At 31.6% G+C, this 27,972-nt stretch overlaps 5 protein-coding genes across 15 annotated transcripts; 3 read left to right on the top strand and 2 right to left on the bottom strand.

Moving 5' to 3' along the window:
* The first annotated feature begins 50 nt into the window (after positions 1 to 50).
* On the top strand, positions 51 to 5,979 carry fzy (cell division cycle 20 protein fzy). Of its 4 annotated transcripts, none has more exons than XM_074128123.1 (11): positions 51 to 210; positions 341 to 449; positions 1,329 to 1,456; positions 1,543 to 1,625; positions 2,457 to 2,736; positions 3,036 to 3,229; positions 3,317 to 3,496; positions 3,602 to 3,729; positions 3,908 to 4,055; positions 4,341 to 4,442; positions 5,060 to 5,979. In XM_074128123.1, exons 2-11 carry the CDS (start codon positions 343 to 345, stop codon positions 5,252 to 5,254), a joined length of 1,545 nt encoding a protein of 514 aa, XP_073984224.1. In that variant the 5' UTR covers positions 51 to 210; positions 341 to 342; the 3' UTR covers positions 5,255 to 5,979. The 4 variants fall into 4 exon arrangements, with proteins under 4 accessions (XP_073984224.1, XP_073984233.1, XP_073984237.1 ...); XM_074128132.1 differs by having other exon boundaries at positions 56 to 210; positions 305 to 449; XM_074128136.1 differs by having other exon boundaries at positions 56 to 210; positions 290 to 449.
* Positions 5,980 to 6,244: 265 nt separating this feature from the next.
* On the bottom strand, positions 6,245 to 12,185 carry LOC141454224 (D-beta-hydroxybutyrate dehydrogenase, mitochondrial). Its single transcript, XM_074128243.1, has 8 exons — positions 12,051 to 12,185; positions 10,662 to 10,886; positions 10,503 to 10,586; positions 10,271 to 10,424; positions 7,748 to 7,900; positions 7,500 to 7,667; positions 6,779 to 6,918; positions 6,245 to 6,631 (listed from the first exon to the last, which is right to left on the bottom strand). Exons 2-8 carry the CDS (start codon positions 10,878 to 10,880, stop codon positions 6,479 to 6,481), a joined length of 1,071 nt encoding a protein of 356 aa, XP_073984344.1. The 5' UTR covers positions 10,881 to 10,886; positions 12,051 to 12,185; the 3' UTR covers positions 6,245 to 6,478.
* Positions 12,186 to 12,363: 178 nt separating this feature from the next.
* Positions 12,364 to 12,986, top strand: LOC141454251 (coiled-coil domain-containing protein 115). The gene has a single exon (XM_074128313.1). The coding sequence runs from the start codon at positions 12,364 to 12,366 to the stop codon at positions 12,904 to 12,906; it is 543 nt and encodes a 180-aa protein (XP_073984414.1). The 3' UTR covers positions 12,907 to 12,986.
* Positions 12,987 to 14,060: 1,074 nt separating this feature from the next.
* Positions 14,061 to 22,475, bottom strand: msl-3 (male-specific lethal 3). 2 transcript variants are annotated; one of them, XM_074128099.1, is made up of 11 exons: positions 22,049 to 22,475; positions 20,702 to 20,770; positions 19,445 to 19,554; positions 18,959 to 19,334; positions 18,697 to 18,869; positions 18,483 to 18,620; positions 16,589 to 16,656; positions 16,206 to 16,509; positions 15,853 to 16,007; positions 14,604 to 14,688; positions 14,061 to 14,528 (listed from the first exon to the last, which is right to left on the bottom strand). In XM_074128099.1, exons 1-11 carry the CDS (start codon positions 22,148 to 22,150, stop codon positions 14,429 to 14,431), a joined length of 1,680 nt encoding a protein of 559 aa, XP_073984200.1. In that variant the 5' UTR covers positions 22,151 to 22,475; the 3' UTR covers positions 14,061 to 14,428. The 2 variants fall into 2 exon arrangements, with proteins under 2 accessions (XP_073984200.1, XP_073984208.1); XM_074128107.1 differs by having other exon boundaries at positions 16,589 to 16,644; positions 22,049 to 22,474.
* On the top strand, positions 21,420 to 26,117 carry LOC141454265 (uncharacterized). 7 transcript variants are annotated; one of them, XM_074128348.1, is made up of 7 exons: positions 21,550 to 21,567; positions 23,779 to 23,844; positions 23,959 to 24,073; positions 24,180 to 24,283; positions 24,606 to 24,758; positions 25,696 to 25,719; positions 25,901 to 26,117. In XM_074128348.1, exons 4-7 carry the CDS (start codon positions 24,246 to 24,248, stop codon positions 26,067 to 26,069), a joined length of 384 nt encoding a protein of 127 aa, XP_073984449.1. In that variant the 5' UTR covers positions 21,550 to 21,567; positions 23,779 to 23,844; positions 23,959 to 24,073; positions 24,180 to 24,245; the 3' UTR covers positions 26,070 to 26,117. The 7 variants fall into 7 exon arrangements, with proteins under 7 accessions (XP_073984457.1, XP_073984429.1, XP_073984473.1 ...); XM_074128339.1 differs by having other exon boundaries at positions 21,551 to 21,567; positions 24,152 to 24,283; XM_074128356.1 differs by lacking the exon at positions 23,779 to 23,844 and having other exon boundaries at positions 21,420 to 21,567.
* Positions 26,118 to 27,972: the final 1,855 nt, after the last annotated feature.

The following is a 27,972-nucleotide window of genomic DNA, read 5'->3' as shown; positions in this document are numbered from 1 at the left end:
TAATTGAGATTACATTGTTTTGTTATTTTTTAACTTCTGTTTAATGAAAGATCACACTATCGATATATCAGTTATAGAATTTGGCGGCAATATTTATAATATGAGTTTATGACTGTTGTACATTTGAACGTTTTAGTTCAGGTTCAGAGTTCAGACGTGTGTGTCGTGATCGAAGTTAGCCAGAGCCAAGGACCAGCTTAAATTTATTTTGTGGGTATATATATAAAATATTTCAATATTATAACATAATTAAGGGAAACTTTCCATCTTATCTTATTTTGCTATATAGTAAAAAGTTTTGCAGAAACATTTGAAATTCATAAAATTCTTTTAATTGAAGAGATGGCACAATTCCATTTTGCCAATGATCTGAACAATGCTTTGAGAATGGACGAACCCATTACTAAGGGACCAGTTCCAAGGTGGAAAAAAAAGATGGATACATCCAGGTAAGTTTAAAAGAATTTCTCGCAAATAGAAGTATACGGATTTACTTTAAATTCAATAATTTGTAATAACATTAAGCAGAAAACATTTGAATGTGTAGAATCCTTTTTTTTGTATTACGTTTCCTAATCAAAATAAAATAAATAAATAAAATTTTCTTTGCTAGACATTATGTTGATATCTGAGTGTACTTTTTTTTCAATAATTTGAAGCTTCAATTAGTCAAGACATCAATATATGGTTTTGATTAAGTTTTTTGTTCTTAACGAGTGTATTTTTTCATCTTAATGTTAAATTTTAGAATTATCAAAGAATATAAGAAATAAGAACCGAGCAGTTAGAGGCGAGGCTTGCAAAGCTAAGAGATGGTACTGGGTTCAATTCCTGGTCTACCTAGGCCTTCAGTTTTATTTAATGTTTAATAAAAGAAATTTACAGTAAAGTATGTTTACAAAACCCTCCGTCCACGATACCTAACTTGGTAGTTGGAAATAGAGCCCACCTAAAGAAATAGGTATTACTTTTCTTACATCTCAAGATAGGTAATTAAGTGCGTCAAAAATTAAAAATAAATTCGGAAAATTAAAAATCATTTATTTAATCATTATAAAGAGTGTCTGCGCGAAATGGAGGATATAGTTTGTATAGAGTTTGAAACCAATAAGAAACATTCTTTACAGATAATGCAACACTACCAGTTGGTTAATAAAATGTGGCGAATTGTTATATTAAAATAAACATTCATTCAAAACTGTAGTAATAGATTTTTACTTATCAATTTGTAGACAATGTGGAAGATTTTTTCTCTTTGTTGCCATCTAAAAATATTTAAATTAAACTAATTATTTTAAAAAAGTAATCATTTTACCCTATTTTTGTAGTAATATGACTATCAACTCTAGCCTAAGTACGTCTACAGTTAAAAGCAGCACTAATTCGAAAACCCCGAACAAGAATGAAAGAAAGACACCATCGAAAACTCCTTCCAAAACACCCAAAAATTCTCCCGGTAAATTATTTGTTGTTTTTAATTAACGAAAAGTTCTTTTTTTTAATTTTTAAGTATTAAAAATTGAAAACTGTTTTATTTTATAGGAAAAAGTGTCAAAACTCCAAACGGTGGAGACCGATTTATTCCCATGAGAACTGCAACGGATTTTGATTTCGGACATTTTAAGGTAAATGTACTTTTTGAATGTATTTTTTGTACATATATCTTTCCTCTTCAAGAGATATTTAGAACCGAGCTGCTTGAGGGTATTTACATTTGAGATTCTCCGCCATCAAATTGAATTGAAGAATGGTCTGGGAAAGCCGTGAGTGAGTTAGTATACGCAAAATTCCTTCAATAAGGAAACTGTTCGGGTACTTAAACTAGTGTCTGCTCATGGTAGAAAGAAACGATGACTGCGTTAGTTAAATTATTCGATCCTCTAGAATCTGAAAAGCCCTTGTGGAAATTCGCACTTTCTTCCATATCATCTTTTTTTTTTCTTTTTTGTAATTTTATAAAAGTGATGGACACCCTATCCATTAGTTATTCTAAAGTCGCCTTTTTGGAAGGAAAACATTTCAGCAAGACATTGATTTACAATGTCATTCCGAACCTTTCAAAGTGAAAGTGAAATAATATATATTTACTGCTTGCTGAAGTAATATCATGGACAATTGTTTTTCTTAATGTTCATTATTTTTGAGTGTTTTTGGAATAAACATAATGTTATTAATTGAAATAAATAATGAAAACTAACGATCAGAACTATTCGCAGCAAAGACAAAATACCTGACTTTTTAATCTCAATTAATGTTTGAAGTAAGATACCACTAAAAATAAAGGAGTAAGTGAAAGAGGAGAAAGGTATCAAATATCGTTGTGAACTTTTTGAGAAATCGCGAAAATGAAAAACGTTCAGTTCTAAAATTTCTATCTGACTTGAAATTATAACGCACACATTATTAGACAATTAATGTCCTACCTTCCAAATTAGTTGACTCACTTTTGTCTCCAGATTACTCAATGTGATGAGAAGCCCGAGGAAGATGAAATAAAATCACCTTCACAAGTAGAAATGGAACGAGCTATGACTGAAAATCTCCATGGTTTGGATATTTCTGGTGCTAGAATACTTGCTTTCCAGAAGAAAGCTCCTGCTCCACCTGATGGTTACCAGAATCCGTTAAAAGTTGTTTATTCTCAAACTAAGACACCCTCAGCCAAAGCATCAACCCGATACATTCCTCAGGCCCCAGATAGAATTCTTGATGCCCCAGATATTCTAGATGATTATTGTGAGTATTTAAGAAAGTAATTAGATTATACAACAAAATTATTTAAACTAGTGTGTAAGAATGTTTGGCTGTCACAAATTTCTGTGGCTAGTTGGGGCCAAAAAGAATATATTTTCGACCTTTTGGACACCTTAAGGACTCCATAGGAGTCTGAAATATCGAACATTTAAATTTTATTTTATTTATTTATTATTATTTTTTATGTTTGCCCCAGCCACCCATTGAAATTTGCAAATTTATTTAACTTTAATTTTATATTTTTCATTAAAATTATTTTAGATTTGTTTTGTTTTTATTAGATTTAAATTTAGTTGACTGGAGTAAAAATAACATGTTAGCTGTAGCTCTCGGTAGTAACGTGTATTTATGGAATGCAACATCAGGAAATATTAGTCACTTGTTGGAACTGCAATCACCAGATTATATCTGTTCTTTAAATTGGATTACCGATGGTGATACATTAGCTGTCGGTACAAGTTTAGGAGCGATTCAGGCAATTATAATAATTATTTTTCATCTTTTTTAAGTTTCCTGTTGATAGTTATATTTCTTATTCTGTAACCACATTATTGGACCTTAGGTATGGGATGTATCTGTATCGAAAAGATTGCGAACAATGGATGGGCACTCCGGAAGAGTTGGTTCATTATCATGGAATTCTTACATATTGAGCAGTGGTTGTAGATCTGGATTACTTATCCACCATGACGTCAGGCAAAGAGAACATATAGTCTCAACTATTAGCGCTCATGCCCAAGAGGTTGTTAACAGTGTTAAAATTGATTTTGGGGATGGATTTTTATTTCTTAATAGAAAAGTCTATGTTCCTTGTTTGTCATGGCTGGAATAATAGTTTTTATTGCAGATTTGTGGATTGAAGTGGTCCCCTGATGGTAAGTACTTGGCAAGTGGTGGAAATGATAATTTATTAAACATATGGCCGGCAGTTCAAGGTGGTTGTTATTCACAATCCACACCTTTACATTCATTTAGGTGAGTTTTAATTTTTTATTTTAAAATAAAGCGTTTAAAAATAAATGTATAAGATATTTTACTTATGTGACAGTTTTGTTTATTAAATGATTGCATGTTAATTGATGTAAGGCAAGGTTCTCCCTGTTGTATCTGTGCTGTAGAAAAATATTTCCTAAAATTTATGTTTTGTATATAGAACACATCTGGCTGCCGTAAAAGCGTTGGCATGGTGTCCATGGCAACCTGCTTTATTAGCTAGTGGTGGTGGCACAGCAGACCGGCACATTCGATTTTGGAATTGTAACACGGGCACTTCACCAAATTTTATTGATACCAAATCTCAGGTATATTTAACACTTTCATTTCCTAGTAAATCTAATGTGACAAATAGTGGAAAAAATACATTTCTTAGATACACTCAATGTAACAGTTAAATTTTCATCTAAGTTTGGCCTACCGAAAAGACTGCAGACACTTCAAAAAGAACATTGTTATAAATTTTAATTAATCTTATATTTTTTCAATTCTCTTAGAAAACCCTTACATGCATTTTTCGTATGAGAAAACTGCAGTGAATTGTATTTGCCGTAATCCGCATGAAATAATTTTTATTTGATATTTTATTATAGGTTTGTGGTTTGTTATGGTCAACGACGTATAAAGAATTGATATCTGGACATGGTTACGCGAAGAATCAATTGATAATATGGAAGTATCCTTCCCTTGTAAAGGTTGGTTATGATAATTTTTATTGTTTTTATTTTTACAAAATAACTTTCAATATTGTATTATTGAATCATTTTCCAATGCAAGAATTTATGTTTGTAAATTCACTCGTTCGTAAAGCTAGTTTTAAGTACTTAATTAATAGCTAATTTCACTTGTCAAAACAACTATGAAACTTTCATAAGTGATTCCATTAGGTATTTACACTCCAGATGCCAGTTTTGTTAAGTATGTTTCTGTTTCGAAAACTTTTTTATTCATAAGTGATGAGTGCGTCCAGCCTTACTTTCATACTGCGATTGATAAGATTTAATGCTAATTCCACCTATTTTTCAAAAGCTTGTACCCAGTTATCAATGTCAAATCACCCACTATCAATCAAGTCTTCAGTCATGAAGACAATTACCTATCAATGAGGATTTTCATCTAAAAATCAGATCTTTTTTTTTTTTTTTTTTTTTGCGGCTCAAGTTACCAATCTTATTCCTCGCTATAGTAAGCGAGGAGGAGATATAAGCTTATTCTAAGCTATAGTCTTAGAGTAAGGAGGAGATATAAAATTACAAATTAAAAAAAAACTTAAAAGGTTTTAAAAATTAGAAATAATTCATTATTTCAATAGGTATCAGAATTGACTGGACATACAGCCAGAGTTCTTCATTTAGCCATGTCTCCTGATGGAAGTACAGTACTTTCTGCTGGTGCTGATGAAACTCTCCGACTATGGAAATGTTTTACATCCAACCCAAAAGTAAAAAAAGAAGTTTCAGAAAGTAAAGCTCTTACCGGAAGCATTTTCCATAGAGGAATACGATAAAGAAGATTTTATTTGGTGAATTAGATAGATATTGTATAGTAAATATTAAATATTTAGAAGCAGATAGATAAACATTTTGAAAATTTGTTTTGGTTTTTTATTCTTTTTATTATTATTATTATTATTTTATCATCCGGTTGATAATTTATGGTCATGAAATTATATTTTAGAAATTACTTTCCGTTGGATTCCTATTTTATTTATTAATTGTAGCATTAGAGCCCAAAATTACCTCTATTAAATCCTCCTCTATTTTGAAGGAAAGGTTGTTTTCCTCCAATAGTAATGTAATGGACTCAAAAATGCGGAAGCCCGTCTGATTATATAATGCTCTACTCTTCTCTTCTTTAATGTCTAATGATGGGACAGTGTTGCCTGTCACAGGGAGAACTCTACGAAAGCCAAAACTACACTGAAGAGGCTTTAGGCGTTAATGTATTTATGTTGAAGTGCCAAATAAAAAATAATTTTTTTGTTATATAATGTAATACATTTTATGTACTTAATTTACACGCTTTTATTAATTTCAAAGTTGTAAAATAAGAGGGCATCGGCCAGTAAATCAGGAGATTTGTAATGTTTATATGTAAATGACTATGGCTTTGTACTTCACGCTTGTTTATGTTTAGAACTTATTTATTAATTGAATGTACCTTTTTTTTGACTGTTATCGTATTTTAACATTATACTGACTACGAATGAAAATAAAGAAAACTTTTTCAAAACTTTCTGAAATTTTATAAAAACAAAAATTAAAAAATGGTGAGTTCTTTTGTTAGACTTCGTTTTCTAGCAGCGTGATGTCTTGGAGTTACCTTGTAAAATGGGACTATGTCGTGTATATTTTGTTAACTAAAAGGGTAAATATGTCTCACCAATTTGCACACATCTTGATGTTAGGCAAACGCAGAAGGTCGATTGAAGGCCACATTTACTGGAAAATCAGCGGTGTAAAGCAATGATTATAGGATAAAAAAAGTTTCCAATAAGCACAATTAAAATAACTGAGTATTATAATAATTCAAAAATCATCATAAACACACCCTAATTTATAATTAACAGGGAGCTAAAGGACATCCTGAGCTGAATGTACTCCTATCCCCTGTAAAAAGGTCTGGAACTCCTCTTGTGCGGAATAGTGGAAGCTACGTTAACTATAGGCAGTGCAGAATTTGATTTATTAAAGTGATGATTGTAATTTACATTTTATTTTAGATTGGCCACCTATTCGTACATAATGCTGTAAACAGAATGTGGTAAATGTTCAGCGACAAATGCTTGAAGTTTCTCTTTCCTAGTTACTGGAGTATATCTTGCTAGAGGAAATGTTCGAGTAACTGCGTCGCCAACAGCTTTTAACAGCATACTCAAATCCTCCTATTAAAAAAAAGAAGGCAAATTTTATACAATTGCCATCGAAACATTACTAATTTCATTGTTCTCAATGTCTTTTTATTCTCAGCTATACAAATTGCTAATAAAGCATTTTCGTCTGTTGCAGATAAATTTCTGATTTAAAGTTACCTGATCGTTAGAATATTCATTCATTGAAGTAATTTTACACTCAAAATATTTTTCATTGTACACTTCTCGTTGATCTCCATTTAATGAATGCCATAATTTCCTTGCTTCATTTAACATATCATTCCTTTCGTACCAAGCACCTATAATTTTATTAAATAATACGACAATATTGTACTAAATTAAAGTGTTTTCATCAGTTCCATAAATAAAGAGCTAGTGATAAACCAAGGTCCTTAGAAGGGTCATAATAATTCGTTTCAAGTAAAATGGTGAAGATCAAACTAGCGTACTATTCTTTAGAGGTACTGTTCTAAATTAAATTAAAATATTAAAAACTAAATAATTCTCGGAGGTTCTTTTTTTACATCATAAGTATTCATTCATTCATTATTTAAATTACCAATTGAAGCTTAATTCTTATTTTAAAAAAAAATCGACTGCGTTTTGTAGATTACCTTACTAGTGGTAATTAATAGCATGTAATGTGAGTATATTAAAAACAAAGCATCATTTTATTTCCAAGCAATGATGTGACCTAGACAAACAATAAGCAACAAAAGGGCTCATGGGCTAAATAAGTTGGAAGAACTCTTTTCAATTTCCTTGTTAAAAAATAAATAAAACTGACTGAAAATTAGAGCAATTTGTCTTCCCTTTAGAATGATTCTTTCATTCACAAAAAAAAGATGAATAGTGCTGAACAAATTCGAAAAAATATTACCTGTCGTAGTCATTCCAGTTTCGATCAAAACAACATCAACTCCCCATCTTTTCATGTTTAGTCTTAAACAATCAGAAAAAGATTGAAGACCAGATGAAACAATACAAAGCGGAGATCTTATTCCTGATCTAATTCGACCCGCTATGCTAGTGATATTTATAATTCGTCCTACACAAATTATTTAGATAAGGTATTAAGTAATTTTATTATTAATAGAAGAACCAATAACGTAAATGTTGTTCCATTACCTTTCGTTTTCCGAAGTACTGGTAAAAAACTCCGTGAAAGTGCAATAGCACCAAGAAGATTTACATCAATGGTCTTCTTAAGTACAGAAGTGGGAACCCACTCAGATTCACCAAAAGCAGACCAACTTGCTGCATTAACAACTGCCCAGACACCTAAATACAAAAAGTAAAAAGAGTTTTAATATGTTTATCTAACAACGGCATATAGGTTATTCATATTTATAATTTTTGGGATGAAGTCAGTTCAAATTTCGCAAATAATTATTGAACTACATTGTGGAGAGATATTTTAGATAGTTAATTAAAAGAAAAAAAAACACGACTTGCTCTTTCCGCAATTCAATAAAGTTTTAACTAATAAATTTTCTTTAAACTTATAAAATTTATAGAATGATAGTTGGTTTCATTAACATAATAGTTCATTTTAAAAAATCTGTAATTATAAGAAAAACAGTGACAACTGGAACCAATCTAAAATAAATTTTCTAAATAGTGACATCCTACATGTATTTAGTTAGTCAACTAGCTCGTTGAGCGTATTTGAGAAATTATCAAGTGAAAACATTTTCAGCAGAATCTGTTTCTAAATTAAGGTGATTCACATTGTCAATACACGAATACAAATTTCTAAACCCACTGTTTTGATTCGGAGGGCCTCGTAACGTGTTATTTTTTTTTTTGTTAAAACTAAAAACTGAGCATCTTTTCGATTTTTGTACTTCCCCGTGACGTAGAAATATTCACCGACATTTAATCTAAGATTCGTCCCACAAAATTTACAGTGAACTCAAATATTAAAAGAGAAATTTTTCAATTATGATAATCAATTATAAGTTTAAACATTATGTTGCATCCCCAATAATTAATAATTAATAGTAGTTAATATCAGTGATTCTGTCACAGTGTGCACAATATAATATTTGGCAAATATTATATTTAATGATATACACAAAAATTAAGGAGATACACATATCTCTTTAAGTAAAAAGTAAAAAGTTATCTTATTATTTGAGAATTGAGAACTATTGTTCTCCACCTTTACTGAGAGATCATGCAATACACTTTCGATGCATGCTCTTATGGCCCTACATTCTACCATCCCTTCCAAATAAAAAACCAAAAGGGTCTAGAAATGACTACTGGCTCTTGGTTCAGTCCGAGGACTCCTAGCAATCAAGACGAACGGGTGACAACCAGAAAAGAAAACACTAACTACCAGTTCCGACCAATGGATCTTTAGTACAATTTCCTTGCCCAATCAGTGATGGAAATTTTCTCGTCTGCCTCACCGACTTTACTCAAGTGGCCCGGCACAAACCCTATTTGTTGTCTTAAAATAACACTGCCTTGAAAGCGCTCTGAGGTGCCTGATTGAGTTCCGTGTAATGTAACTGACATCTTCTACCGTGAACCTGCAACGGGCATTAAAAATTGGTGTAGTCACGCCTGGAAGCTCGACTAACCCGTCACGTGATAGACCAGGATCACGTGAAAGACGCATGCTCGGGATCAATGAAGGGCGGACCGTACGGCCAGATTTAACCAAAATAAAACATGCTCTAATAATTCCAAATATTATTTAAAGATAGCTGTTCCAGTTAAAGAAAATTTCAATAATTTGGAGGAGAAAACGTAAGGGTTTAGTGCCGGCAACGTAGCCAGACTAATCGACTAGGCAGCCACTTTTTTCAGGTGAGTGGCGGACGAACTCTTACAAATAATGTTATCAATCTGTTCCTTATTCTTTAATTTTGACAGATTTTGTTTTTTAGCTTGTATTTCTTTTTAGACTTTTTAAAGTTGATGCCTCTTTGGAAGTAACGCTTGTATAAGAACTTCATGATTAATGTCTCTTACATAAAAGCGGAAAATCAGTTAAAAAAAAAATCGAATAACAGACACAAACTTTAAAAGTCTCAATGTACTATAAAGCAATAAACAGAAAAAAGAATAAGCTAGAGTGAAGATTTTTGGTAATAAACAAACAGGTAGCTGAATTATGATTGCTTGAATCAGACTTCTTACTTGAAAAGCGTGACACTTTGGTCACGTTGGTTCACATACTTTGACTTGATTTTTTTTTTTTAAATAATTTAAGGCGCGTCAACATCTAAGGTTATTGGCGCCCGGAGCTTTTTTCAGTGCACTGCCGGCCTCCGGACAGTGTTCTCTCGTTACAGACAACACTGTCCATCACCGGACTTTGAGCTGTAAGAAGTTCCTAGGAAGAGAAAATCTAAGGGTCAGCAGCTGGATTTGAACCAGGGACCTTCGCGTGGGAGTCCAGTACGCTAACCGCATAGCTTCTTCCCTTTTTGACTTGATAAATATATTTTTTTAGCGAATTTCCTTGAAGCGGCGTGAACATTTGGAAGTGATTAATAGTCACGAAAATTAGAATATCAGAGAAAATTATTATTACTAAACATACATTATTTTAATGAATCTTTAACATTAGTTTAAATTAAAACTTATAAGGAATTTATTATGTTAAAATTCTTTTTGACTTAATTGCAATTTTACCTGTTTGCAGTTGTTGCACATTTTTTAATACGACAGTTATACTTTCTTCGGATGATATATCTAAATCTAATGTATTTAATCTTCCTGAACATTCATTTTTAAGTTTTTGCTTTTGTTTTTCATTACCATTGAAACCTGCGTACACAGTGAACCCCTAAATGAAGACAAATGTGTTGTAATAAGTAATAATGAAATTTGTATATTAAACATGAAGTATATTGATTAATAGTACCAAATCATCCAGATATTTAGCAATACTGTAACCAATATGATTTTCACAACCTGACAAAACAATACATTTTCCAGCATACGATACCTACTCAGAGATTTGCATTATTTTTCTATGGTATATGTTAAAATTAGATATTCATAAAATATTTGTTTCTCTTACCTTTAAATTATGGAAAGAAAGAGTTATTAATAAAGTGAAAAACACAAGAATGAAAAAAACGGAGAAGAATGAAATTTGAGAAATATTTAAAGTATTGAGAAAAGTTGTAATAATAACTGCCGCTGCGTGTGAAAATATAAGTGGCAATAAACATCTATCTATAAGATCCCATTGCACTTCTTTTTCTTTTTCTTTCTTGCCTCGTTCGCCTACTTTCATCTTATCCTTATTTTTCGAAATGCATTAAATATCAACTAAGTTTTCTTTTAAAACTACGATACAAACACTTCCTAATTTACCAACATACACACACAAGCTTACAGGACATATGAATTTGGCATTAACCCAGCTAGAAAAGAGTCCTACATATTCACATAATCTATTAATACTGTTAGGTCTGCATTTAGAAATAGATTAAAGTTCTCATTCATGTTGAAAATATTTTAATGACAAATAGATTAATAAAATAGTAGATATGCTCAATAAGTTAGTATATGTCACCAATAAATAGTTTATCCGTTATAAATGGTTTAACTCCATTTGGGTGGCAAGGAGCTTGAGCAAAATTAGGAGCTTGTTATCTACAATATCTATAAAAATCCTCTTGAAATCCGTTTAAAAATACAATTTCTTTTTTAAAGAACCAAAAAGGAAAACAGTATCTGTCAAACTGTCGAAATTACGATTTTCCGGAAATCCTTCGCTTAAGTGTTTAAAAGTATGAATCATAAAAGCTGGTTAATTTTTTCCATATGTTTTTATGGTATTCAATCAATCTTTTTCCTGGAGTTAAAAAAAGGAACAGTATTTAATTTTTAAACAAAAGGTCTTCTATAATAACGATACCTCGTTAGCAGATAAACTGATCATTATCCGTTTGAAATCCATTCAAAAATAAAAGTAACTCTTTATTAGAATTAAAGAGAAAGATAGCGTTTAATTTTAGTAATTGAGTTTTCACTAAAGAAATTTACAAATACGACCTAGGCACTTAATTATTTTTCGTCAAATAACGTTATTAATGAAGGAAATGTAAGAGAAGATCCTTACAATTTTTTTACATGGATGATTCGCGTGTAATGGCAAAATAAGAGTAGTCTAAATTAGTAGGGGATAGTTAGATATAATAATTTTTATGTACATAAATATATAATTCTTGAAAATCTGTTCTTTATTAAATTCGTAGTTATACGCTGATAAAATTATCGCGTATTGATACTTTTGGAAAAGAAAGCTATAAAATATTAATTAAAATTAAGATTTACACCTTTAAGCAGATTTGGTCGTAGTTTATTACAGTGCATTTACAATTTTCATTTGATCGGGGGGTTCCATTACGGAATTAAAAAAAGAGGTGCAATATAATATTTTTCTACTTTCAATATTTACCTTTAAATTTCAAATTTAAGGGGTGTATTATGTACAATTTAGAACACTTAATCATAAACGACTCTTATAAACTTATAAACGCCAGGATTCACATAAATCAAAAGACTCCAACCTCCTTAACCTCTCTACTGTTTCATAATAGTGGGTGTGCATCTAGCAGTACGAGACAAATTCTAGATACAAATCAACAAGAGTGAGATGTGTCTTCTAGTTTTATGTTAAGGCTATGTGCTTTTTGTTGTAAGAATAATTTTAATTGCAGGAAGTGTCTTCTAATTTTATTTGTCCACTGTATGAAAGTAGTGGTAGAAGAATGAATGTAGAAGAAATATGTAAAGAATTGGATTCTTTGAGTATACGAATGCTCCAACTAATGAAAGAGTATATCAATGTTAAATTAATTATTGAAGACCTCATAAAGAATGGAAGCCTACATTTGGCTAAATCTAGATACATTATGGGAAACAGAAATGTTTCTGCTTTACAACTCCCATCCGAAGAAAGTAATGATGTTATTGCTTCCACCACGGTAATATGTAAGGAAACTACTGACGAAGTCTTACTATTGGAATTAAGTCGGCTAAACATACACCGTAACGGGAAAGGAGATGACAGCGACGCGCTGAGACAGCGCAATAAGAAAAAGGAAGAAGACAAATTGGAAAAAGAATGTTCAAGAGATCCTCTAAAATGGTTTGGAGTTTTGGTTCCTCATGATATGAGACAAGCACAATCGAAGTTCAATAAGGCAATTGAATATGTAGTTGAATGTGCGAATTTACAAATAGAAATGTTAAGCGTAGAAGCGAAGTATAAAAGATTACTATCTAAGAAATTAGAAATGAATAAACAATAATTATTCTCTTCCCACATTCCATTTTAAAATATGTAAATACTTTGTAAAATAAATTTGTAATAAACTCATTCTATGTTTGATGTTGATTTACTAATTAATTAAACTTACGAAAGCGGTTGTTTGAACAATTTTAAATCGTTACAGGAATAAAATGAGAAAAAATTATCTCCGGTTAGGTAAACGTCAACTGAATTAGTTAAAATGGAAATTTGGCCGTTATTGCGACATTCACATTTTTTTTTTAATTTAGAAGTCTTATTAATTAACAAATAGATGTAAAACTACGACAAACAACATTTATTATAATTTTCGAGATCTCCAAGTCAGAATCCAGTTACAGTGCGAGATATCAAGAATGGTGTGGATTTCCGATTGTCGAAGTATCATGAAATGCAGCGGCTTCTATTGATTCAGCCGTCGATTAATGGATTTTTTTTTTTTTGAAGACTTGGGAAGACGTAACTGCTGTAAAGGAAAGTTATAAAATTCACTTAATTGTAGTAGTTATGGGAATGTAGTCTTGAAATTTCTAACTGGTATTTTCTTTGAGTTTTAGCAACGTTGGGTACTTAAAAATAAATAATACCCACTCCAGGGTTTCCTTTTCAATATTATTAAATTAAGGACTAATAAAACAATTTAAAACTGCTCCAAAAAAAATTGATTATTAGAACTAGAGATTTGTGTAGGCACATGTGAGTGTAATTCATCAGATTTTTTTTTCGGATTAATGGCCGACACTCATATAAAAGCGTCCAGTGCCAACAATTGGAATATCTTACAACGATGTGGCTTTTGAGGAGTTGGATGCAAACCTTATTCCCTTCATAAAATTTCTCATGCTTCCTCAATTTTCTTTTGATATGTTTATAATACCTCTCTAAAATAGAATCACCTAAAATATGAGATAATGTTATCAATTTACTGTGGAACTGTTTCAGCACAGGGAAGTAATTGTAAAAATAATTATTACATTTAAAATTAGATTCTAATGATAAGTTTTATATCAAAATGAAACGACTTAAAATAGGTCTTCAAGAAACTGCCTCTTGGGTGCATAGATCCGATTCCGAACTAAGTAAAATATTATACCTTCTCGAAACAGTCAATTGATAATAATATAACATGAATTATCAATGAAATTTATGAATATATAAATGTGAAAGTACTTTATTAATATTACAATGAAACATATCTATACATATTTGAATATTGACACATTTTCAAAAGAACATTGAATATGAATTTACAAAAAGGAGATCATATAATAAAAGAATTTTTATGATATTTCAAAAGAGTACATGTCTACGGAGGTAATATGTTCAGGAATAATCCAAATTATTAATTAGAAAAAACTAATTTTAAGATGCTACAATCAGTTTTATCTTTACAATCTTCAGTGCTAGTTTAACACAATCGTTTTAAAAATCTTGATTACAATGAATAAAAATGCATTTATTGCAACACTCAACTTTAACTCGAATACTAAACTGGATGTATTACATATATACATCAATGACACTTAATCAGACTCTTGCTTCATACTAGCAGGTAATACATCGGAATATATATTATCCCGATAGTTATCTTCTGAAAACCATTCTGGATGCTCTTCTAAAAACCTGCAAATTAAAAGGAAAAATATTATTCATGTAAATGAATAAAGCATTATTACAAATTAAATTAAGTGAACTTACTTCATAAAATTAGTCAAATAATCAATCAGTAGATCCAATTTGAGGTCGTTCAGGTCAGATGTTGCAAGCATGGATGGAATTTTGACTGGAATGTAAGTACAATTTTTTGAATATATGGCCTGACTCATGCAAATTAAATTTTGTAAAATTTCTGTTTACAGAATCAGACGCTGCGGATGGCATTATTGTTATTACTTTACATACAGCAGAAGTCAAGGGATACAACCTTTCATTTAGTTTTAAAACAATTCAAAGCTTTTTATATACCGATGCTAGAGTGATCGATAAGGTACATTTCAATCAGATCAAATGGGACGAATCATAAAGACAACAAAAATAGATGGGCTGAAGATGAATATTGACATCTCTTTTAAGAGTTATTATTGGCATCATTTTTAAGAGTTTTTTCGTGGACTGACTTTAAAGTCTTCAAATCCTTCAGAAATTGTTCTTTAATTACTTCCCAAAATGTGTCTAAAACAATATTCAAATTGTTTAGAGAAATGTGGGAGGAAGTGGCGAAATTTTATTAACCAAGTAGAACTTGAATACATTTCAAGTTTGTCGGCTTCTTTCGTGGTTTTGGAAATTTCGTGATGAGGAAATGAAAGGTATTTATTTGTGTTAAAAGTAGAGATAACTAGATCTCATTATAACTTTAACTCTTTAACAAAAATCAACAATATTTACGGAACATATGCAATGTTATTCAATGAGGTAGGGCTTATATATCCCGGTTCCCTTCTGATTCAGTCGATGACCGTCGAATACATTTCATTACGGACTACAGCACAATACCAGTAGCATTCAGAGACCCAAGACACCAACGCATTTTCTGTAAGTGAGATTTCCTTGATTTCGATGCCCACTCCCACTGCTTCCATTAAATGTTATAAGAGGAGCTCGCTAGATCTCGCTATAACCCCTCTTTTATAGCAATAAATGCTATTGCTATTCTGTCAACGAGAAGGGTGTATATTTATAACTAAATTGGAATATTTTATGGCAAACAAGTACGTATACATCTGTATCCATAAAATGACAAATTGATTAGTGCAACTTCAAAAAAGAAGGTCAACTGGCGTTGATCAGCCTATCTATTTCCTTGAAGATGTTTATACTTTTTGCTTGAAAGAGAGGCAATATGTTAAGTTTGCTCCAATTAAATTTCAATTAAGTTTAGTGGGCATAATTGTCCTGGATTGTACGGTCACTTGACTGGAAGGTAAACCAACTTGGGCGTACTTACCTAGAGCTCTTGCAAGGTGAATAGCTCCATACACTTGCGAAGGAAGAGGATTACCTGAAGAATGATACTTCTCAGGCAACAGTCTGCGGGAAACAACTTTCTTCAAAAGTTCTCTTTCTTTTAAACTCATGGGGCGAAGAACCAACTGCTCCCCCCTAAAACGAAGAAAAAAAATTGAATATTCTAAACAAAGGTGTAAATTGAGTTCAAGACTTTTAAGATTAAATGGGTAGGATGTTTTATTAAAATAATGTAATTTGAAGCCAGTTAAGAGAGACATCAAACACTGGGTCGTCTGCAACCATAACAGAATGCATAGATAATTTCAATCTTAAATAAGCATTCACACTAACCCTTTATTAGCGTCTGGTCCAAAAATAGAAGCAAGATCAATAGCCCCGTGGGGTAGTTCTGCAGATGGAGCTCTACTGTCTGTCCGTCCATTGCATCTTGGTTGCTGCTGCGGTTGAGTTGGCTGAGGTGCCATGCCTAATAAAGGTCGGGGCCTAGTTGCAGCAGCCTGAGGTTCTGCAGGTTGTCCGGGCGGTTCTTCAGCTTGTCCATCTGGCCGAACTTGCCTCGTTATGTGTGACCTTAAACTTTTTCTTCTATTATCACCTAGATCGCGTGCACCACCGACTATAAATTTCGGCTCTCCTGAAAATATTGATACTGTTAACTTGTCTTTCCTTACTATACATACGTAAATAAATTCTAACTAAAAAATAATACGAACCATCGTCATGAACATTTTCTTCGTTTTCTTTGGAATTGCCCTCCACAGGTTCATTCCTAAAAGTAGAACTATAAATTAAGAATACTTGTATAAATTTTTACTTGGTTAAAAGTTCAAACCTTTATTTTAAAAAAAGTTTGAAGTTTAAACTTCTTCTTTTAAACTAAAATATTGAAGCTGTTGTGCAAGCACTAACTATTCACTCATCACTATTCACTATACAATTTAGATTGAATTCTAGCGTTAACTGCGGCACACACATTAAAACAATAATAATAGCGCTTTTATTTTAAAAAGTTAACGATTTTTTTTAACATAGTACAAAAGCAATATCCAACGTCGTCTGCCAAAGAAAAAAAAAGACAAAAACTCAAATAAAATTAAATTAAACACAGAGCACTAATAACACTAATAACTTCTACTAAAAAGTGAAAAAAGATAAAGGAAAATAAAATAAATTAGAAATAATTTGGACATTAATGATGAAATGCTTCAATAAGGCTGAACCTATACAACAACGTTTGCAATGGTCAAAAGCTGAACATTGCAGAAATATACAGATTATTATTCAAAGAATTTAATACAAACAGACCTGATACGAATTTCACCTCAGACATCTCAGTTGGAATTCGGACAGAATGGAGGTATTCACACAGGAAATGGGTCAAGTCCACTCTACTATTTAGATAACACATTTTTTTTGAAGGGTTGCTAATAGTTTAGATACATCAAATCACTATCTCAAACTGATAGTACCAACTGGGTAGTAAAGTCAACTTTAAAAACAATGAGCAACCAAAGGTCTCTAACAATGTCCTGTAAATGACTAAACGCTAAGATTTCATGCGCGATTCACTGACTATTCCAAACTAACCTGAAACTAGCCTTTGTCCTGAGCAACCGTTCAGAAAAATTAATGAATATAGGGGAGAGACGGGATAGTAATGTAATACCAAGTTATTTGTTACTAACTTTGACTATCTGTCTTAACACGCATGTTTATTGTATCCCTAACCGGTTTCGAGCCTTTTAACGCTATATTAAAACAATATAGTTAGTGAATTGTTTTAATAATCTTACTGGAATTTGTCAGCGCTGAAAAAGATTTCTTTATGGAAGAGATAAACACATTTTTTACAATTCTGCGGATCTGAAGGCGTATTACTGATCTCACAAATTATAATTTTTCAATATATATTTACAAATCTGTTTGTCTAGGATCTACATTAGATAGGGGAGAAATGGGCAAAGTAACGGAAGATCAGGAAGAGGAAAGTGATAAAACGATAAAGATAAAAAAAGAATCAAATAAAAAAAACGGCCTTTAAGGATAATTAATAAATAATCATCTAATATCTCCAAAAATTAAGGACCATTACTATTTAGCATAGGGTCTTTTGAATTCCTAATTAAGTTGAATTTATCGCTACGAAAGAAAAAGTCATCCGTAAGAGCCTGTGAATTGCCAACTCAAACGTTACAATCGCTGTAGTATTAGAACAATGTTGCAAAAATTTCAATTCAAATAACAAGGAACTACTAATATTTAGGATTTTTCTTTTTTTTGTATGGAATCAATTGATTTCGAAATTTATCGGGTCAAAATAAATTTTTTGGTTGGGAATGTGAAGGGGCTCTAGTTAAGGAAGAAAGGTTGGTACCGACTGACAGCGATATTCATGGTCCCTAAAACTTAAATCCCAAGCTAAAAAAATTAAATAAAATTTGAATCGAATTTTTTTTTGTAATTTTGCCTGCAAGAAAGTTTTGCCCAAAAGGCACGATTACCCAATAATCAAATTCTGGGTCAGAGTTTGGCCTTTTGAATGCGTCGCATTCTACAGTAACTAAAACAACTAATATAAGGGCTATCTAATAGTAAATTTGCACTCACTTGAGGAAGTCCTTGGCAAGACCACCCACAAAGAAAACTTCGTATTGACGCCTTTCTTCTTCATAGAGTAGTATAGTTCCAATAGTGAAATCAAGAAATATTCTCAAACCGTCAGCAACTTCTCGACACAAATTGGCACTATAAAATTGCAATATTGTACTATCGGCCCATGATTGAGAAAAGAAGATTCAATAATAACAATACTTTTGGTTACCTTGTACAGAAATTGTCAATAGTAATGGTATTAGTTGGACGGCCAGCTGAAGGGCGTAGATGACCTCTCTTTTGACAATTGTGGCACATCAATCTTACCTGACTTAGCGTGTATTCCCTCATCCACATTTCTAGCACCTCAACAGCAGTTGGTGCCCCAGGTAAATTAACTACCTACAAACATTGTGATTATTCCAAAATTTTCCAAAAAATGAAATAATGTGTTTAAAAAAGAATATACATATCTGACAAAAATCACTTACTTTAGATTTTTCTGTAATAAGAGTATGGTCATTATTGAGTGTTGACATAAGAGTAGGACTGACGATAAAGTGTACCGCTCTTGTACTAAAATCATCGTCAGAGCCATCAGAGTCTGAGGTATGATGTCTTTTAGCGCCAGCAAATGATGAGAAATTTATACTAGCACCTGCTGTTCCAGCGGAGCCAGTGCCACCGTAGTTGTTGCCCTGTCCACCAGAACCGCAGCTCCCTCCACTGTAGTTACCGCTTCCGTTATGTAATGAAGTATCGCCGTCTGACCACCCCCCAGAGCCCCCCTGACGATCTGCAGCCTGCCCGCTCAGTTTGACACGTCCTCGCTTCTTTCTTTCGCGACGATACAGGTTACCGCAGCCGCTGCAACCAGAATTAATGTAATAATAATAAAATATAAATATTTTTCGGTCAAACAGCAGCACATATTAATATGAAAGCTATCAAGATATATATTTTTTTTTTATCCTTACGCAGTAAGTTGTGCTTTCTCTGCCAATTCTCTTTGTAATTTCCTATTCTCTTCAGTATCCTTTAGTATAAAATCTTCGGTGACAAACCTATCCCAAGTTGAATTCCAACCCTGAAAATTTATATGAACTTTTTATTACAAAAACAAGAGCCCGTTGAGAGGAAAAAGGAGAATTTCATAAATATGTGTTCTCTACGTATCTTGCTGTCCCTGTGAGTCGCAGCCAAGCAAAGTACCACTGTCATTATCCATAAGCAACTCTTTTAGCTTGGCGTACCCATAGGAAACTCTAGCCCACCACACACATTCACAATTTCTACTTACACCTGTTACAATTTACCCACCCAAATTCTCATGGGACATCAAAGTCGATTATTTACGTTTCGTAAGGAGGCTGTGAAATATTTTTGTAAATTCTTCATTCTCAACAAAAGTAACAAAAGTACAAAAGAAAAGGCCGTAGGGGCTACCCTCATAACACTTCCACATCTTAGGATGGTCAGTAACTGGACTGGAACTGCTCATCTCTTCAGACCAGGTTTTAACGCGCCCTAAGGGTTTGACTCTTTCAGTTTAGGTCACCTCTCTTCTTCCGGAGTAACTATTCAAAATTATAAGTGGAATTTTTTTTTCCTTAAAACTTTTCACGTACAAAATTTAAATTCAGCAATAAAAAATAATTCCTTCCATATTTCAAGTTACTGGAACTTTTTTTTAAAATTAGATTAATCGTAATAGTGTAAGACATTATCATTTTGAATTATTATGAATTTCTTCTACTTAATGGACTACAGGGCAGTTAATTACAGACTTTTCATTTACAGCCTACAGTTAACTTTTCGAAACGAACTTATAGTAATCTACAGCTACGAATTTTTTTGGAATATTGATGACAGGACTGAGAACCACTACTTAACTAAAAAACACCAATATGAGTTACAAACTTTTATCATTAAACCAAGCCATTTGAGTTAAAAAATTAAATTTTCAACTCTAAAAACTTTTTTATTTAAATGCAAACAAAACATTATAGCAAAATGCAAAACTTCTTAAGAGCAATTTAAGAAAATTTTATAAATTTTATAATTATTTTGAATTTACCAACCAAAGCCTAAGCATGAATTGTGTCATTAAGGATTTTTTCCTTACGTTCAATGCAAAAACTGTTTCGGCCTTAAGATACCATTAAAGAACTAGTTTTTTGACCAGGCATTTGGTCAATTAATACAATGATTATTTTATTTATTAAAATAGATACCTGAAAATGAATTAAAAAATGTGCTACTTTTCTTCCTGAACTATCCTTTTTCAGACGTACGTCCAAAACCTGTAAAAAAATAACATCGCGCAATTATTTGTTTGGTCAGAACAGTTTCAACATTTTCTTGGTTCTATGCGAATGAAGGTTTCGTCAATGTAAAGAAGGTAACAAAACTGCCCGCCCTATTAACCTATTAATACGCCCGGAAGAAACAAATAAAACTGACGGAAAGGGAATAAATGTAAAAGCACAGTAGATGACATCCACATTTTTTTTCATACCCAGCACAACAGACAGATCCTACTCGACCCCAAGATTAATATTGAAAACCCCAAGAAAAATGCGACAAGAACTTATGAATCAGTAGACAGATTTATTAGAGAAAACAATGAACAGTTTTTAGTTAATTTTCAATAGATATTAAAATACTTCCTTAAATTTACAAATTAAATGTAGGCCAGCTCCCTAAGAGCTTTCCACATATTGATGCATATTCCAAATAGAGCAATGAAATATTTTTAAAAAACTAAATGGTTTTAACCCTATAGCCCATACTACATATAACAAAAAAAAAAAAAATCACAACTTAGGCTTCTACCTATACGCACGATCATAGGAAATACCTTAAATAATTAATCACTGATACGTCTGGCTAACAAGCAAAATTTTTACAGAATGCAGAATCACTCCGCAGGAATCAGCAAAATAAAATTATAAATTATCAGCTGTAATGTTTTTCACAATGCGTTTCTCTGAATTGCACTCATTTAAAACAATAAAGAGCAATAATTTTGTCAGGAAAAATCGCCAAAGAAACTTAAATAATTTCATCCAGAAATGATTTTATTCTATTGGGACATTTGGTAAGCAGCAAACTTTTGTATGATATCTTATTATGCATTAACAACTTTAAAAACAAAAGGGAACATCTAACGCAGAAAACAAAAAATGGTGAAATTTTCTGGGGATTCAACAAATCTTATAATCCGGTAGAATATTGCTACCGGAATGTGATAAGTGAAAAAATAAATAAAATTAAACCATGTTCTTAAAATCTTGTTTTTTTTTCTTAATTCTTCAAAATCACAGTTCATAAATAAAGGTAACAATATTTCAGGCCACAACGTTTCGGTATCGACTTTGGTTGAACAATAGTAATGTCATCCAATTATGTCTTACGATCAGCTACTTAACAAAAACCCAACTATGAGATCCATTAAACTGAATACAATCTTCATATTTCACTTTAAATATAAACAATGTGTTATGCAGGATATGCTATAAAAAAAAAAATCATAAAAGATCAAAAATGCCCAACTCAATACTACTTTTATGAGCTCTCACCTTAGAGTTGTACAGAACTTTGGTTTTCGCTGGATCGGGTTCGTAGCACAACACCTTCTCCCCTTCACTAAATTTGTACTTAACGCTTCGCGTGGAAACCATCCTCCATCACAATGAATTTGTAGAAGAAATGCTATAGTTCCAAGTAAGTTCTTCAACTTACAAGAAGAAATTGTGAAATGAGTCCAATAAAAAGACCACAACGGGTCAGTGAAATTGAAAAAATTAATTAGAAAAGCAAATACTAAGAAAATGTGACTTAAAAAAAAACAACTATAGGCCAAATTAAACGGATCGGCTTTATACATTAGCTATTAATAATTGCACTAGCGAAAATATAAAATTAAGAAATATCTGATTCCTAAATCACCCACTCCATTTACTCCCCGTCAGATGTACACATACACAATACACATACAAATATCACATACTACTTAACTCCTTACTTTATCTTCAACAATTGAAGTAACGTAAAATAATTTAATTAAAAAAAAAATTTAAAATCTATGGTCTTGAAAGAAATATTTCATTTTCTAATAATTTTCTAAAAATTGGAACAAAGTATTTATTTTTGATCTTGCGATTCCATTGCATTGGGAGGGGACGCTCAAAAGTTGCAGTTTAGAAAAGCTATTTCGTTTTACTTTCTAACCTACCAACTCTTATTACGCTTATAATTTTTCAAAATTATTTAATAATAAGCAGAAACATTCTATTTTTACTTTGGTAACGATTTTGAATCAACATGCTGTGAACAAGTGTGCTTCAAAGCAATATCCTGATTAATGCCAATACAAATAATAACCCATGATTCCAAGATTCAACAGTTATTTTCAATTGATTACATCAAAACTTAGCTTATTTTTGTTCTTTATCTACTGACAATGTCGATAGAGCCGTAGAGCTGGATAAAATCTGACATTTATCACACCCTGCTCCTTCATCTCATCTTTTAGGTCAACTCCCTTAAAACTCTTATAACTTTTCTCAAATGCAGAATCTTCATCATATCAAATTGATTCTTGATTAAAATTATGAAAGTTATGGGCGTGTATCCAAGATGATAAGATGAAGATGTAGAGTGCAACAAAATTGATGAAAGTTATGGGGAATTGGGGCCCAATGAAAATGCTGAGTGCATTTATAATTATTTTCCAAATAAGTTATATAAAATATCTAAATTGAAAAAATTTATTTCATAACTATTTGTATAATAATTTTGATAAAATAATTTATTTAAACTAAATTTGGCCTAACTCTGTCCCAAACCAAAGCCACTGCTAGTAATAATATGGTATCAGAAGAATAATACCTAAAGAAGATTATGACCGCATCCTCCTATTTTGACCGAAACCCTTTTGAATTAGGCATTTTCTGCGACATATGTAGATATATAGTCTGTATAGAAACTAGCAGATCGCGAACGTAATCATAACATTTTTTTCATTCACGTTCCATCAAGGAAGGTACACATGCTAATCATGTGCAACATTTATCAATCCTCATTATGTTGTTAAAAGAAAATTTTGCTGACACAAGGTCATATAAAATATTGAAAGACGAGATTTTGTAACCAAGGGAATCTCCCATAGATCTAAAAAAACAAAATTTAATAACTTAGACATTTAGAATATATTAGATTGTAACCAGACGGTTGCTATTATCACACTAAACATTGAGTTATGTGTAATTAATTTATTTAATCAATAAGACTGATCTTCACTTTACAGTAGATGAATAGTTGTGCATCACGGCTAATGCTAACACACAGTTTAAGGCCAATGAGCAATATGAACGTTAGTAATATTGCTTTATCCTGACATTACGGTTAAAATGCTTCTTTTTTTTTTTGTTTCTATTACAAAATTTCTTTTACAAAATTATTTCTTATTATGATTTAAATTTTACAGCTTATGGAAATCTAAATGAAAGGACGTGAAAAAAAAGTTCTGCTCCAAGAAGACAGTGGACGTTCCTTGCACTTCCCATTTAAACGACAATATTTATTACATATATGATGTGTTTGTATGTACATGTATATTGTGCAACTACTGGTGCCAGGTGGTTTAGGGGTATCATTCAACTGCACCTTAAAGTTTAAAGTAACCTACCATAACCTTTTTTGTTTAAGGTGAACAGCTTTACATAATTAGACATTTCGTTTGTTTTTGAGAAAGTGTTATTTTATTACGGAAGAATGGTTATTGGAAATTCGTTAAAAGAAACTAATAAGTCGTAAGTTGATTTATTTGAACACAACGTATATTATTTTATTCATTTAGTATGCACCTAAGCAATTTTTTTTTTTTTTTTTAATGAAAGTACAAAATTATACTCTAAGAATCAAACAGTTTAGAATGGTCAAAAACGCTGTAATTAGTGTAAATAAAAACTTCCAGAAAAAAGAAGTAATTGCATCGATAATTTTTGATAATAAGCTAAAAATTTACTACTAGAGATCAGATTTGCATTATTTTCTTCATCTTATTATGTAAATGATGCGTACATCTATAGAAAAATATAGAAAATTCTGTTATTTGATACTTCTTTTTTGTAGGGCTTCTTTGCAAACACCAAAATGTCAGAAATGCTTAGAAAGTGGACACTGGACTTATGAATGTAAGGGAAAAAGAAAATTCTTACACCGAACTTCAAGGTCTTCATTACTTAATAAAAGAATGAAAGTACTAGAAGATATAGGAAAGGATGTGTATGTACTCAGATTTGTATTCTTTAGAACGTTTTGTTAATGATGATGAAGTGCGTATGATTGTTTTTACATAAGTGTTTGGGATCAATCCAAGTTGGTTTATGGGATGGTGCTAAAATCCAAATTCTAGTACTCGCATGCTTACGGAAGAAATTGTTTGTTTCAATCGGTGTCATGCTGGGAAATGAACAGGGAATGGTTCTAAAAAAAATAGACCAAGGCTGGCTGGCTTGCTGTAAAAATCCATGGTAGAAGAGCAATTGCATTACAAGAAATGAAGTGTATAAAAAAAAAATTGACTGTTTTTATACTTTTATTTATTTATTTTTTATTATTGAGGAGGATGATGTCTTTATGATTTAAAACATCCAATTTATTTGTTTTTTTTTTGTTAACAAAATAATAAACTGCACCTTACCATATATTAGAAAAACAAAGCTATTAAAGCTTTGTGTAGTCATCAAGGGAGGTTACGCTTAATTAATGTTATACCTAATTTTTTTCGCCCCCAGTATTGTGTCTAGGTCAGCTAAGGTGTGACGATAAATCCTTATGGGATGGTGCTAAAATCCAAATTCTAGTACTCGAATACTTGCGGAAGAAATTGTCTGTTGCAAGCACATTATTTTTTTAGTAAAAATTTGTCGCCTAATCAGCTTAAATTTATTCTGAGTACTAAATATAGAAACAAAAGATTGGGAGTGTGAAGGAAGCGAATTAAGTTGGTCCTCGGGAATGGTAGAAAGAAAAATCGTGTGTGTTCAGATTTTTTAATTAGAATTACAAAAATGTTGAAAGCAATTTTCTTTAAAAAAAGAAGTAATATTTAATAGATTTTTTGAAAATATTGGTTATTTTCACTAGGCTTATTAAAGTTCCTTTAGCATATTAAATTTGAACTTTCTAATTCAGTAATATTGCAATATTTGTTTATTAGCGAAACTAAGTTGGTCAAAATGATGTAAGTAACTTTAATAAATGTTAATATTTTTGAAATTCATTTTTATAGTATATTTTTGAAAAATTGTATATACATGTATGTAAATTTTTATAAATAGTAAGACTATATTTGGTCAAACTAAGTAATAAATACGTGAATTCTTGCTGAAAATACCCATTTCATTTTCATTCTGTTTATCTAGGCCCTTTACTGGAAAACAAAAGAGAATTGTAAAAAAAGGATTGTCCAGTAACAGTAGTAGCACAAGCTCGAGTTCATCAGAAAGTAGCAGTGATTCCTCATCAGACAGTGACAGTGACAGTGATTCCTCTACTGAGTCTTCATCAGAAGATAGTGCGGACAGTGAATAAATAAAATATTTCTTACTGTCCAAGATTTCCAAGTACTTTTTATATTTTTTTTTTATTCAAAAAGAAGTCAGTAAAGAAAGCACACACATTTAAAATTTAAATAATCTCATGAACAATTTTTTAATTTTGTATAAAATTGTGCAATAACATGTAAAAATGATGGAATGATATATTTGTATTCAAAGAATCAGTAATTTTTTTGTTATACAAAAATTGTTGAAATACTTTTGTATAAAATCATTAACAAAGTAATCCCATGGTTATGAAACGTTTGAATTTTTTTTCATAAATATAATTTTAATTGGAATGGAATTGTTTATAATTTGTTTTTATAAATCTAGAATTATTGGAATTTTTTAAAGAAATAATCCGTTTTAGCTAAATTATCTCAAATATTTAAAACTATTATTATTATTAAATACAAATTACGCTTTAGTGAAACCGTAAAATTTTTCGTTTGACGTGATTGACTTCCTGTTTTTTGCTTCCTGCAGTGTTTAAAGTAATGTTAGCTACAACTACTGTGAAGCAGCGTCACTAGTAAGCATAGAAAAATATTAAGAAATAGTAATAGCCTGCTCTTTCAAGATTCTTTTTATCTGATGAGCTTGGGAAGGATGTTATTGATCCGCACTGATAATGAAAATTATTATAAAATTGCCATGTTACGTTGAAGATATAAGCCTGTTTTATGTACAATAAATATATTTATTGTCGTTGATAATGGGAAATTGAGAAAAAGTCGTGTGAGTGTGCCTATTAGAGTTCTCTACAATAGTTCTATTAGAATGTATTGCAAAAAAAAAAACCAACTATTTGATAATACTAGTTGACATTGGTAGTGGTAAAAGAAAGTCGTGTGAGTGTGCACATTTGATGTTAAAAATTAATTTGTAAATTAGGGAAGGGATTAGCTATGAGGTTAGCATACTGGACTCCCACGCGGAGGTCCCGGGTTCGAATCCAGCTGATGACCCTTAGATTTTCTCTTCCTAGGAGCTTCTTACAGCTCACTGTCCGGTGATGGACAGTGTTGTCTGTAACGAGAGAACACTGTCCGGAGGCCGGCAGTGCACTGGAAAAAGCTCCGGGCGCCAATAACCTTAGATGTTGATGCGCCTTAAATAAAAAAAAAAAATTTGTAAATTAATATTCATGGTCAAGTGAGCCGAGAATTGCCGAATAAAACCGATCGCATTCGGCTTGTTAGAGAGAAGAGAGAGAAAAATGAGAGGCTAAGGCACGATGGGTTACAGATCCAGTAATTCCTAGAATTTTGCCCTGTCTAACCCATCGTGCCTTGATGGCATAGGTTTAGACTAACTTTACAGCTCTGCAGAGAGTTTATCCGCTATATTTCAGGAACGGAAAATCGTAGAAAGTTCAAATTTGATATTTCATTCCGGTGCCACCAGAGGAAGCGACAGTAAATTTTTGGTCAAAATAGGTGCACCGAAAGTACCACTTTACTGAATAGATTTTTCACTTTTTTAACTTTTTTTAAAAAACCGTTGGTTCAATTTTCTTTAAAATTGATATAATTATAGCTTACAAATAGCTCTACAACTTTTATTGGAAACATTTTTCTAGAATAATTCGATAAAGGGCACTTTTGGGGGGAGGGGTGTTTAGGCAGTCCGGTAGAATGCCAGGTCCCTTTAATAGATGGACTTACCTTTTGTGATAGGCTACTCTTTACAGAACAAATACTTTGTACATGAAAGTGGCCAACATAAGGATCTGTGAAATCTAATAAATTCTAAACGAAAGTAATGAAAATTGACGATCGTAGTTTATATATTTAGTGTAGGATGTAGTTTTAAATACGTATATGGATTGTAGAAATTTGTTAAAAAAAGGAGCCTGACTGTCTGTCACCAATTCAAAGAAAAATTTGTACATG

The sequence above is a fragment of the Rhodnius prolixus genome, unplaced genomic scaffold (genome assembly GCF_049639745.1).
Source record: "Rhodnius prolixus isolate KJV_2025 unplaced genomic scaffold, Rpr scaffold_1, whole genome shotgun sequence".
Lineage (NCBI taxonomy): Eukaryota > Metazoa > Arthropoda > Insecta > Hemiptera > Reduviidae > Rhodnius > Rhodnius prolixus.
This window is presented reverse-complemented; position numbering and strand designations above follow the sequence as displayed.

Bases quoted from the DNA above. Each gene is read 5' to 3' on its own strand.
- fzy (XM_074128123.1), top strand. From the start codon at position 343: ATGGCACAATTCCATTTTGCCAATGATCTGAACAATGCTTTGAGAATG. The intron at 2,737-3,035 runs GTGAGTATTTAA...TGTTTTTATTAG, and splicing joins AGATATTCTAGATGATTATT to ATTTAAATTTAGTTGACTGG. The intron at 3,730-3,907 runs GTGAGTTTTAAT...TTTTGTATATAG, and splicing joins ACACCTTTACATTCATTTAG to AACACATCTGGCTGCCGTAA.
- LOC141454224 (XM_074128243.1), bottom strand. From the start codon at position 10,880: ATGAAAGTAGGCGAACGAGGCAAGAAAGAAAAAGAAAAAGAAGTGCAA. The intron at 10,587-10,661 runs GTAAGAGAAACA...ATCTCTGAGTAG, and splicing joins TTTCTTTCCATAATTTAAAG to GTATCGTATGCTGGAAAATG. The intron at 6,919-7,499 runs GTAATATTTTTT...ATAAAATTATAG, and splicing joins AACTGGAATGACTACGACAG to GTGCTTGGTACGAAAGGAAT.
- LOC141454251 (XM_074128313.1), top strand. From the start codon at position 12,364: ATGAATGTAGAAGAAATATGTAAAGAATTGGATTCTTTGAGTATACGA.
- msl-3 (XM_074128099.1), bottom strand. From the start codon at position 22,150: ATGGTTTCCACGCGAAGCGTTAAGTACAAATTTAGTGAAGGGGAGAAG. The intron at 18,870-18,958 runs GTAAGTGATTTT...CAATGTTTGTAG, and splicing joins TTATTACAGAAAAATCTAAA to GTAGTTAATTTACCTGGGGC. The intron at 18,621-18,696 runs GTAACCAAAAGT...GCAATTTTATAG, and splicing joins ATTGACAATTTCTGTACAAG to TGCCAATTTGTGTCGAGAAG.
- LOC141454265 (XM_074128372.1), top strand. From the start codon at position 24,246: ATGGTTATTGGAAATTCGTTAAAAGAAACTAATAAGTC. The intron at 24,284-24,605 runs GTAAGTTGATTT...TCTTTTTTGTAG, and splicing joins TTAAAAGAAACTAATAAGTC to GGCTTCTTTGCAAACACCAA. The intron at 25,720-25,900 runs GTAAGTAACTTT...CTGTTTATCTAG, and splicing joins ACTAAGTTGGTCAAAATGAT to GCCCTTTACTGGAAAACAAA.